Genomic DNA, 12,340 nt, shown 5'->3' on the forward strand with positions numbered 1-12,340 from the left:
TGATAATCAATGTGATTCCTAATGGGAGACCACTAAAGCAGCTGAAGAAAAGGGAGATACTTGGTGAGTAGTCCAGGCTCAGATTATTTAAGGGTAGTGGGGTTTTGAAACACGGCTGTTGGGTGCAAAGGGATTAACTACCAAAGCACTCTATAAACTAAAACTTTGGGGAAATGAAAACTTATCATATCCACATGCATCAAAATCAAAGAGACTACACATTTAATTTGAAAAAAAGAAAATAAATACTTAAACCAGACATGAAAGAAGATACTGAAAACTTTATTGAATTTTGGGATTTCTGAAACTTTTGAAAACAATAATTATTATACTTTATTCTTGAGTTACCTTTCAGGTATAAGAAAGGAATTATCAGTATATTGACATTAGTAATATTCATTCATTCAATAAAAGTTTTTGAGAGTGTACTCTGTACCAAGCAGTTTTAGACACTGGACACATAACAGTTAATGAAACAGAAAAATGTTACTTCATGCCTGGAGTTAATAGTCTACTATAAAATTTCAGGAAATTTTTAGTGTTATGTGATGTAATACATAAAACTCAGTGTTTTTAACTGTTATGATTATCATAAGAAATTAATGCATGGATTTTCAATTCATAGAGAATTATGCTTTAGAATCTGAATTCCATCAACCTGGATCTTGTATTTTTATGCAGTTATTATAGTAATAGGTTCAAAATCTTTTTCACCACAAAAATAATGCACATTAGTCTATGAAATTATTTAAAGGTGTTCTGTCTCTAGTTGCGTTTAAAGAATAAGTATTGGTTCAGTTGAAGGTTTATCTCCTTTCAGTGTATTATAGGGAAATGAATTATTGTTTCATGATCTGAGAGTGTTTTAAGTATATAACCTTTAAAAACATGAATTCCCTGTATTCTAGAATTCAGTTCATGGTGCATATAAGTTAACGATCTCAGGGGAAATAGAAAAGCTTTGTGGGAAGAAGGTTGTGTGTGTTTTTTTATGGGTGAGGGGAAAATATCTGTAAATGAGGGGAAAGTTCCAAGCAGTTCCCAGAATCAGTTACTGCCTCCCCTGGGGAGCCAGTGATGAGCTCAACTGGGCTGAGAAAAATCTGTGCAGATGTCAGCACTGACTGCATCCCAGCCTCCAGCCCCGCCAAAGCACCCCCCACCCCCCGCCCTTAGTCATAAAGGACAAAGTGAGAGCTCAAGGTCCAGTCTCCAGTTGAACTCCATGTGCGTAGCAATTTTTGGCCTGCACCTGGGTACCTGGAGCCCAGTCGGGATTGGAGAAATGAAGGTAATGTACAAAGAGAGAAGAGATGCAGAGCCAGAAAAGCAGTTGGCCTGTCATCCTAGATGAAAGACGAGAGAAAATAAACACAACTCTTAACCTTGAGAAGATGGCACACTGTGGAACTTTATAATCAGATCTCCTTATCCCATGACTGTAGCCAATAATGTATTCCAATAATCAGTGCGACAAGGAATGCCGCTAAGGTGGCTGGGCTGTGATGATTCCTTGGACTTTTCAAGTTGTGTCTGTAGCAGTTTTTTTTTTTTTTTTTTTTTTTTTTTTTAGCAAAAAAAGACCAATTGGATACAGTTCTTAAAAAGGAGACATTCACATTCCTTATTTTAGACTTAGGCACTGGATTCTCTGGACCACATGAGTTCTTGTTTGCTGGTTTCATAGGCTCTGAAGACTTTTTGTTGCAGTTTAAATTGCAATGAGAAACCATTTTTATCTATCAGATTGACAGAGTCAGTGGTTGGTAGCATAGTACAAGTGAAGGGGTAACAGGCGTGCCTATCATTTGCCATTGGAAGTGTCAGTTGATAGAGCCTCCACATAGGATAATTTCCCAATATTCATCAGAATTAGAATTTAGATATGCACCTACATTTTGATCTTGCAGTTCCACTTTTAGGAATTTATCTTACAGATATATTTTTACATGGGTGAAATTACATGTCCAAGAATATTTATTGCCGTCATTGTTTTAGTAGCAAAAATTGGGAATATGCTAAATGACCATCTGTGGAAGACTGGGATAAATAAAGTGTACTATATTTATACAAAGGAGTACTCTGTGGTCTTTCAAAAGCGGGAGAAGATTTTCTCTATGAATTTATAAGGAAGTCCCCAAATTTATTAAAAACAATGTACACTATATTCTGTATGGCATTCTGCCGTGTGTGTGTGTGTGTGTCTGTGTGTCTGTGTGTATAAATGAACAACGGTAACTGGTGACCTCAGATGCTGGGAGCTGGATGACTGAAGGAGTATGTAGCAGGGAGATTTACCTTTCATCAAATGCCTTCTTGGATCTTTTACACTTTAAATGTGTGTTTGTTTTCCCTATTCTTATTAACCACGTATGCTGCTAGGTCTAATAAAGTAGAAAGTAGAGCATTCAACTAGAAGACCAGTATAGATAGTCATGGTTTTGTTAACAGAATTTACTAGATAAAAAAGTTATCTGCCTAGCGCACTCTTACTTTTAATTAGAGTCGCTACATATTTAGAATGCGTCTGGAAGAACCATCTGCTTTGAATAAGTCTTGTGTAATCTTATAATAGTAAAATATTCATAACTTTTATTTTGATGATATACTGTATGTATCACAAGACACAATCAGACCAAATATAATTTTAGGAGGCTCTAGTAAAAAATGAGAAAGGGAGGAATGGGTAATATGGAGAGAGAGAAAGAACAGGGAAAAGGGAAGAGGGAAATGAGGAGAGAAGGCTGAGTGTGGAGTTTCAGACCTTGGGATTGAATGACCTCAGTTTAAGACTGAAGATGAAGACATTTCAGCCTAGGAAACAAAGGAGCAATTGGAAAGACTACGGGAGAGAGTTATTTTGACTCCTTGATTTCTAATTAATCTGAGAATAATTGATCAAGTGTGATGATTTTGATAAGCACTAGTTTCATTCTGGAGGAAACATAAAGTGAATTACAGAAAACCGGTTAAATCTTGGACGAGGCAAGTGAATATTTTAAATGTGAATATTTAAAATGTGAATATTTATGATGATGATATAAAATTCCCAGCCTTACTGAAATTAACCTTGTTGTGGTGGAATAATTGAGTCATTGACATTTTCAGTGCAAAAATGCATAAAATATAAATTGTAAGGAAATTAGAGCCATAACGGGAACATATTTTCACGGATTCGCTTCTCATCTTTTCTTTTGTTTCTGCCAGAGTAAATGGGAAGTTGGTAGCCCTGAAGGTGATCAGGCTGCAAGAAGAAGAAGGTACACCTTTTACAGCTATCAGGGAAGGTAGGCATTTTCTCTTTATCTTTGCTTTTGTGTTTGCTCGATGCTTATGGCTGTTTAAATATTACTCGCTTCTGGATATGCTGAGTTTGTAAATTATATGGTTAGATATACATTGGAATGTATAAACTGAAATTTAAAAATCAGTACCTCCTGCAATCGTATCAAGTCATGTTCAATAAAATAAGACAATCCTCCCATATACTCAGATGAGGGGAAAAAACCTCCTGCTGTGTATTGATGGTGAGACTATAACTGAGGAATTTTATATGCCTGGTTTTGTTTGCAGGGTTTCTAAACTACACATTGATTAATCTAGCATTACTTTATACTCATGGCTTTTATGAAAGGTGCTTACAAATGATGGGTTCATGCTATCTTATTAGTCATTTGTATTTTTTCTCTCTTGATTTCTTTGTTCCTGTCCTTTATTATATTTTCTATTGGTTTTTCTTATTGATTTATAGATACTCTTTACATATTAGCATCATATATCTTGTAATATTTTCTTTCATTCTGTCATTTTTCTAAAAATTCCATTTATTATATAATTTGTTGCATATATATTTTTAATTTTTATGAAATAAAATTGCTTTATATTTTGCTCCATTTGTACATAGTTTCTCTACTCTCAAGAGAATAAAATATATTTTTATTAGTGGGAACTTTTCAGTTCAGTTTCAGAACTTTTGGTATTAACAGCTTTACCCCCACTATGCTTTAAAAAAAATTTAATTCCAGCGTACTTAACATTGTTTTATATTAGTTTCAGATGTATTATATAGTGATTCAACAATTCTATGCATTACTCAGTGCTCCTCATGATAAGCATATTCTTAATCCTCTTCCTTCACCTATTTCACCCATCCCCCACTGATCTCCTCTCTGGTAGCCATCAGTTTGTTCTGTATAGTTAAGAGTCTGTTTTTTGGGTTGTTTTGTTTCTCTTTGTTCATTTTTTTCTTAAATTCCAAATATAAGTGAAATCATATGGTATTTGTCTTTCTCTGACTTATTTCACTTAGCATTATACTACACCTCCATTACATTTTGAAAAGTACAAATTATCTCAACAGAAGACTTCGTTTTATTTTTTGCATTGAAGGAACTGTACCTGGTCCACAAGATAACTATGAGTGACTTACTGCAATAAATAAATTTTTAAATTTATTGTAAATAATTTTTATTTTAAATAAAATAAATTTACCACAATAGTATTATTAAGGTAGTGATGAATTAAATGTAGTCTGTCACTGGTCTGATTTGTTTCTCACAACTCTCCTTATGATTTATGTTTATTTTTGAGAGGCCTCCTTTCTCTTTTTTCACTCTCTTACCTCTCATTCTGCTTTTCATACCACTTGCATTTGGTTTCCATCATTCCTACTTAACTGAAAATGTTCTTGTAAAGCTCATTAATGACCTTCTGTTGCAAAATCAAACAGACATTTCTCTGATTTTACCCAACATTTTAGCAGATTCTACATGATTAATACATTCTCTTCTGTGAAACCAGATTTTCCAGATAGGGAGCTTTCTCTCTTTCGCTTGTGCTAGCTCCTTCTCCAAATATTAGGGTGTTTTAGAACAGGAAAGTGGCCTTCTTTTCTCTAATCAACATTCTTTCTCCATATGGTTTTATTTGCTTCATGAGTTTAAATAGCAACTATAAGCTAATGTCTTATACATGCCTCTCTTTAGCTATGACCCTGTCTCTGTCTCTGTTTCCATCTGCCTACCTGACATTTATGCTTGAACCCAGTAATATATGAGAAGGATAATATATCACTACCACGTAAGTCTATTCCAGGAATGCAAAGCTGGTTCAACCTTTAGAAATCAATCATTGGATAACAGTCATCCCAAAGTTAACACATCCAAATGGAACTTTTGGACCTCCACCATAACTCAAGCCATTTTTCTCTCCATATTATTAATGGTACCACCCAGTGAGCCTCCTCCACAGATCTAGTCCAAGAATGAGTCCTCTAAGTTACTTCTTTAAAAGATACCTCAAATCTGTCTACTTATTCTTTTTTTTAAGTTTGTTTATTTATTTTGAGAGAGAAAGACTAGGGGAGGGACAAAGAAAGGGAAAGACAGAATCCCAAGCAGGTTCCATGCTGTCAGCAAGGAGCCTGATCCAGTACTTGAACTCATGAACCATGAGATCATGACCTGAGCCAAGATCAAGAGTCAGACGCTTAACCACCTGAGCCACCTAGGCACCCCTACTTTCTCTTTTTTACTGCTACTCCCAGTCCTGAGTATCATCAGTTCTAGTTTGGACCTCTGCAGTAGCTTCTTAATTGTGCTCTACACTTACCCTCTTACCTTCCTACTATCTCTTCTCTACCCTGTAACCAGTATAATCTTTTCAAAAACTGAAATCCTATTAATGTTGTCACTCCTTATTTAAAAACCTCAGTTTTAAACACTGTATGACCCATTTTTTCCCTCAAGCTTGCCACAAGATTTCTTATGTCAGGGAACATGCTGTTCCCTGTGGTTGGAATGCTCTTCCCTGGCTCTTCTCATATGTCATGTGTCTTATGTAATGTCCTCTTTTCAGAGAAATTTCCTTTGACCATCCTGTCTAAAATGGCAGTTGACCTTCATCTTCCCCTTCTTTACTCACCATGCCAGCATGTATTTATTTTCTTTATAGTTCTTATGGAATATGAAATTAATTATTTTCACTCCTTTCTGCTAGTATATAATATTCGTAAAATCAGGGACCCTGTCTGATTGCTCACTGCTGTATCCTCAACATCTAGCATGGTAATCTTTGCGTTTATTGTGTGACTTGAGGAAAATCATTAAACTAGAGTCTACAAATATGACTGAGTGTTAAACATAGTCTCTGCCCTCAAGGCATCTGCCTTCCAGTTGGGAGGCAGAGCATATAGATAATATATAAGTAGAGAAATAATATGTTGTGGGATATCAATGCCAAATCATTTTTGAAAGATTTTAAGTCCTAAAGAAATTCCTCCATTAGTCAAGTGAGGTAAGGTGTCAGATGGGTCTTGAACTAGGCATAAGAGAGATAAACAGTGAAGAGTAGATTTAGAAGTTGCAATCCAGACAGGTATAGAAAGGGAACTGACACCAGAATGCTCAATGCCTTTGCCAAATGCAGTGAATAGAAGTAGTTAGGCCAAGAGTTCTCATTTGGGGGGTTGGAGTGGTTGTTGTCCCATAGGGGCTGTTTTTGTCATCACAGTAATTGGATAGTGCACCTGGCATTAGGAGCTGGGCATTCTACAATATATAGGCACGCTAATACAGAGATAGGCATAGTGCAGTCTGAGGCCCACTGCCAGTTTTTGTAAATAAAGTTTTATTTGAACACAGCATTCCCATTTATGTACTGTCTCCATCTACTTTCTTAGAGTCAAGTGGTTTGTAACAGTGTATAGTTCACAAAACCTAAAGCATATACTGTCTGGCTCTCTACAGAGTTTATCAGCCTCTGCTTTAATACAGTGAACTGTTGTCCCAAGTCTCATTTACCCTTTTAAATGTCCTACTGAGCATTCATGCAGGTGAAAACTTGTTTATATATGTCTAAGGCTATAACCCAACTATTTCACGTGTAAACACAAACTATGTTCTGCATACATTTAATATGTACCAAAATTGCAGGAATATAACTACAGTATAAATCAAAGGAAAATGCTACTTTGCTTTGTTTAAAACTATATTCAAATTTATTCACCATTTTGAAAAATTATGTAACTAATGACAGTACTGCTTATGTTATTTAAGTCACTAATACCACACTCTTGATCAGCCTGCATTTGTATTGTTTGTGTTCCCGCTGATTCTATATATAGATGTGAGCACCGTCCTTCATTATGTTTTATAATATAGTCATGCCTATTTATATATTTAAATACATTATTATAAATTAGTTTTTATTTCTCTTTTTGCATTCTAGTTACAAATAGGATATATCAATATGTATATTAGAAATTCTATGTATAAATATTAAAATCATGTGTGTGTGCAGGTCCTGGTATCTATGAATCTAATTTCCTAGTTGTAAAGGCATCTTTATAAAATATTTGTTGTATAAAGAGAGTGCTAGGTCTACCTGAGATGAGCAATGGTTCCAACCGACCTCTGGAGGGAGGCAAGGCGAAATACTATTTAACTATGGTAGACCTTGAGTGTTAGGGAGTAGTAAAGGGGCAAAGAGATGCTGGGCCAAGAAAGTAGCAGGAGCAAAATGAAACTCGCAGCCGTCATGCTCCCTAACAAATAGGGCACACACTAGAATTTACCAATCTGCACTTGCTGTTGGTGCCACCCTAGGTATCCCCAGATAAGCTTGGGGACTGGCCCTGGGAAGCTGTTTTATTATAGAATGCAAGAGGCTCTGTAGCTAGGACCTTGTTTTGTGGATTAGAGAGCCTCTGAAGCCTTTTGAGCTGAGTGTATTAGGAAGATAAATCTGATATTAGGATATGGTATAGATTAGATGAGGAGGAGCCTGGACGCTGATAAATCAGCCATTCAAAGTTGTGCAGATTTGAAACTATGAGGATCTGGATTCATTAGAAAGTGGTGACAAAAAAAAATGATTTGTACGGGGCGCCTGGGTGGCGCAGTCGGTTAAGCGTCCGACTTCAGCCAGGTCACGATCTCGCGGTCCGTGAGTTCGAGCCCCGCGTCAGGCTCTGGGCTGATGGCTCGGAGCCTGGAGCCTGTTTCCGATTCTGTGTCTCCCTCTCTCTCTGCCCCTCCCCCATTCATGCTCTGTCTCTCTCTGTCCCAAAAATAAATTAAAAACGTTGAAAAAAAATGATTTGTAGAGAAAGAAATGCCAGAGCAAGGTGAATTATAGGTTATAGATTATTTGAGAGGGAAACATAAATGGTTTTGAGTTTGAATGAGTAAAAAAAAAAAGAAAAAGAGGTTCCAGAGAGAGAAATAGTTAGTGTTGCTTTTAACACTTTACAGTTTGAAAGGGCTGTTATCTAATGTAATCTTCACATTAGCCCATTGAAGCGTTTTTGGATAGGGTTTATACTCTTCATAGAATCTGTAAAAATATGGAAGTGAGGCTTAGAGAGGTTAGATGACTTTGTCCAAGGAGTTGGATCTTGTCCCTAGACTTTCTCAGATTCCGAAATGGTGTCCTATTAACTCTGTTGGGTAATGGATTTGGGTTTTAGACATTCTGAGTTCATGAGATGTCTATATGAAAATGTCTTCTTGGTGATGTGGGAGCATAGCTCATGAGAGTTCAGCATAAACAGTATATATTTAACATGGTCCTTAGCACACTGAATAAGTATGAGATTTCTGTGGGAGAGGACTTTGAGTGAAAACAGTGAGTTAAGTTGGAAGGGAGTGTAGTGAGGTGGAAAGCCCCATTGAGAGTAAGGTCTGGAAGTCTGAGTTTCATTCTGGCTCTGTTTTTCATCACCTACCAGACAATATGGGACAAGTCACCTGTATTAGCTTTCTAGGACTCCTGTAACAAAGTGCCACAGGCTGAGTTGCTTAAACAACAAAAATTTATTATATCATAGTTCTGAGGGCTAGAAGTCTGAGGTCAAGGTGTCAGGCTCCTCTCTCAGAAAGCCATGAGGGAAGGATGTGTTTCAAGCCTTTCTCCTTGGCTTATAGATGGCCGTCTTCTCTCTGTGTGTTCACATCATCTTCCCTCTGTACCTGTGTTCAGTTTCTTTTTCTCATAAGGACACCAGTCATACTGGATTAGGGCCCACTCTAATTATCTCACTTTAACTTATAACATCTGAAAACCCCCTCTATTCAAGTACAGCCACATTCTGAGGTTCTGGGTTAGGACTTCAACATATGAATTTTGGGGACACAATTCCATCCATAACACCATGCAATGGCTTTAGGCCTCAGTAACCCTGGTTGTGGAATACGGGAGTTGGTTTGTGCCATTTAGTAGGAACCATTTCCCTCTATGTTATGGTTTTGATTTCCCAAACTCAGAGTTTTGAATACCATGGAAATCAGGGAATGCCACAAGAATTGTCGAGGCCTGGAGGAACAGATCACAAAACGACATTGTGTTTTCCATTGAGTAAAATATTTTGCAGTTTCCTAATACAATCTGATTTCTTGATGATGTTTAATGGAGATGATCCTATAGTAAGAAAAAGTAAATGCTCAGTCAGTTTTGGTGATTTGCTCCCCTTTTACCTTCTCATTCCCACCTTTCATAGTCTTATTTTTCTTATTATTTCTGCTATGTGTGTGTGGAAGCAAAAAGTAGTACCATTGCTCCTTTTTTTTTTTTTTTCTTGAGTAGGCTTCACACCCCATGCAGAGTCCAGTGCGGGGCTTGAACTCACCACCCTGAGATCAAGACCTGAGCTGAGATCAAGAGTCGGACACTTAACAGCGTGAGCCACCCAGGCGCCCCACCATTGCTCCCCTTTGCTATTAATAATTCATGCACAATAACTCCTCTGTGTATCTGGTGGCAGACCTTGAAAGATTTAGGATGATGGTGAGTGATGTCTGGGACATGTTCATGTTTACATCTTTACATTGATGAGTGTGTGGCATGGCTTGTTGAATTGAGATGAAGCACTTTAATTTGAGTTTGCCTCTTTTCTGCTGTTTTGGTCCATTTCCTCACTCACAAAATGTCAACAGCAGGGAGATTTCAAAGTAGGAAAGCAGTATGCCCAGAAAAGTAGTTTTCAAGTGGCTGCTTGCCACGTTTAAGCTTACCTGGGAATTTAGATTTTAACACATAATTTTCACCTAAAATGGAAATACTTGTCAGCAACTCTAATCTTACCTGGATTTATGTCCAAAGGTGGACTTTGAATTTTATCTCAGAGCTAGAGGGCTTACTGGCTTAATTTGGGTTCAGGTGCTTTGAGACTCATTCTATTTTCAATGGCAGCTAAGAAAAATTAAGCAGCAGTGCAATGGCTGGTTTTTCTCTTTCTTATTTTTATATGATATCATTGTGGTTTTTGATGGTATTGATAGAGTCAGGAGATACTGGGATATCTGAGATACTGGGATGGTTTGAAAGCAAGTAGATAAGTCTCTTAGGATATCCCATCTTTAAAAACAACTTCAGAATGTCTGTGTTCTTACTCTGTGATATTATATTCTAGATGTTCAACAGTTTTGGTTTTTTTTGTCTTAGATTCGCCCAGAGAAAGAATGGAAGTAAGGGAACCAATTATCATCTTTTGTGAATTTTTGAATATCTAATAGTTTCCTTAACCAAGAACTATGTTAAAGAGAAATCTAGATATTCTAAAAGAACAAAAATTAAGATACTAACAGTATCAATGGACAATATTTAGTATGTGCTTATGTACTATACATATACAGCTAGGGCCTTGTCCCATTTAATCCCCACGAAACCCTCTAAGGTGTGCGTTTTCAGAAACCCTCTAAGGTGTGCATTTTCATTATTTCTAATTTTTAAGTTAATTTTTTAAAGTAACCTCTAGATCCAATATGGGGCTCGAACTCACAATTCCGAGATCAAGAGTTGCATGCTCTTCCGACTGAACCAGCCAGGCACCCCTCATTGTTTCCATTTTAAAGTGAGAGCCATGGAGACATTAAGTCACTTGCCCAAGGTCACAGCTAGTATGTGGTAAAACTAAAAGTTCAACCTGGACAGTCGCACTTGAGTCCACTCTCAAACGTACACTCTAAAACAGAGATTTTAAGTAGAAAATTTGAATTCATGCTTCATTTTTGTTTCATGCAGAGGGTTGCCTTATTGCCATTAAATTAAGGTAAACAAAAGTCTTTTTGGGGGGATGTAGTGAAAAAGCTTTTTTATAAAAGCAAAAGCACATTATTCATTAACAATAGGGGAGCAGCCTCCATGTAGAACAGGGGAAGGTCAACAACAGGAGAGCAGAAATGGCTCCATGAGTGTAAGTTAAGGGAAAGTAGTATGTAAGCATGCAGAAGGAAAAGAACCCTGTGATGGTAAACTATATAGTATGGAACTCATCATTTGCATGTGTATATTTTTTAAAATACACATCTGAATATTCTCATATGTTTCACTCGGCTTTTCTCTCTATTCCTCTCTTTACCATTTTTCAGAAACTGAATCTTTTCTTTGGTTTATTCCTCAGTTGATTTCTTGCCTTGGAGGAAAAAAAATCCATTCTATTAGGGAAACATTGTAGTTTTCTAATAAAAATTAAGATACTCAAGAAGGCAAAGGTAGATAAAAAATCAAAGAGGGCATTAAGAAAGAAAGATAACCTCTTTCATTTGGAAACAAATTGCTAGGAAAACGAATAATTGATCCTTTAATTGCCAATCAATTATATAATTGTAATTTAAGTATATAGCCAAAATATTTTTAATAGTATAATGTATATGTATGATGTATATGGTATGTTAAATATATGGTATACATTTATTTAATAGTATGGTAAGTTTGGTAAGTCTTATAGTACAGCCAATTTGGTATCTAAGCTATTGATATTATTTTTAGAAATTTGTTAGTTATGAAAAAGAAAATAAGGCTGCTTTTAATTGAGCCATTAAAAATTTTGGTGTTTGACTACTATTTGATTTTCTTCATCACATCTGTCATATACCACAGCCTCTTTATTTATTTTTGTTGGGTTTTTTTAACCACACGATTTTTTTTTCTTGCAAGTGTCTGATATGATTGCTTGCAAAGACTGAACGTCAGGTTTAATATCTTTAGTTATGATTTAGTTGGTAATTAATCAATATGAGTTTTGCGTTTTGCATTTCATGTTTGAGGTGTTGTATTACTTTCCTAGGGCTGCCTTAATAAATTGCCACAGACTTAGTGGCTTAGAAGAACAGAAATTTATTCTCCCAAAGTTCTGGAGGCTAGTGTCTCTTCCTAGCTTCCAGTGGCTTCCAGCAATTCTTGATATTCCTTGCCTTGCTGCTGCATCATTACAATTTCTGCCTCTGTCTTCATATGGTCTTCTTCCTTGTGTGTCTCCTCCTCTTTTTATAAGGACACCAGTTGTTGGATTTGGCGCCTGCCCCAGTGGAGTATCGCTTCATCTTAACTTAGCTAATTATGT

General features: G+C 36.5%; 1 protein-coding gene across 4 annotated transcripts in view; it reads left to right on the forward strand.

Moving 5' to 3' along the window:
* CDK14 (cyclin dependent kinase 14) overlaps positions 1–12,340 on the forward strand; it is a 600,313-nt gene that overhangs the window by 178,750 nt on the left and 409,223 nt on the right. For all 4 annotated transcript variants that reach the window (XR_006211062.1, XM_042966088.1, XM_042966101.1 and 1 more), the window contains exon 5: positions 3,208–3,287. Coding sequence is in view for 3 of the 4 variants with exons in the window: in XM_042966088.1 (XP_042822022.1) it covers positions 3,208–3,287 (80 nt within the window). In the remaining variant the exon portion in view is untranslated. The remainder of the gene's footprint in view (positions 1–3,207; positions 3,288–12,340) is intronic.

Source organism: Panthera tigris, chromosome A2 (assembly GCF_018350195.1).
Source record: "Panthera tigris isolate Pti1 chromosome A2, P.tigris_Pti1_mat1.1, whole genome shotgun sequence".
In the NCBI taxonomy this organism is placed as follows: Eukaryota; Metazoa; Chordata; class Mammalia; order Carnivora; family Felidae; genus Panthera; species Panthera tigris.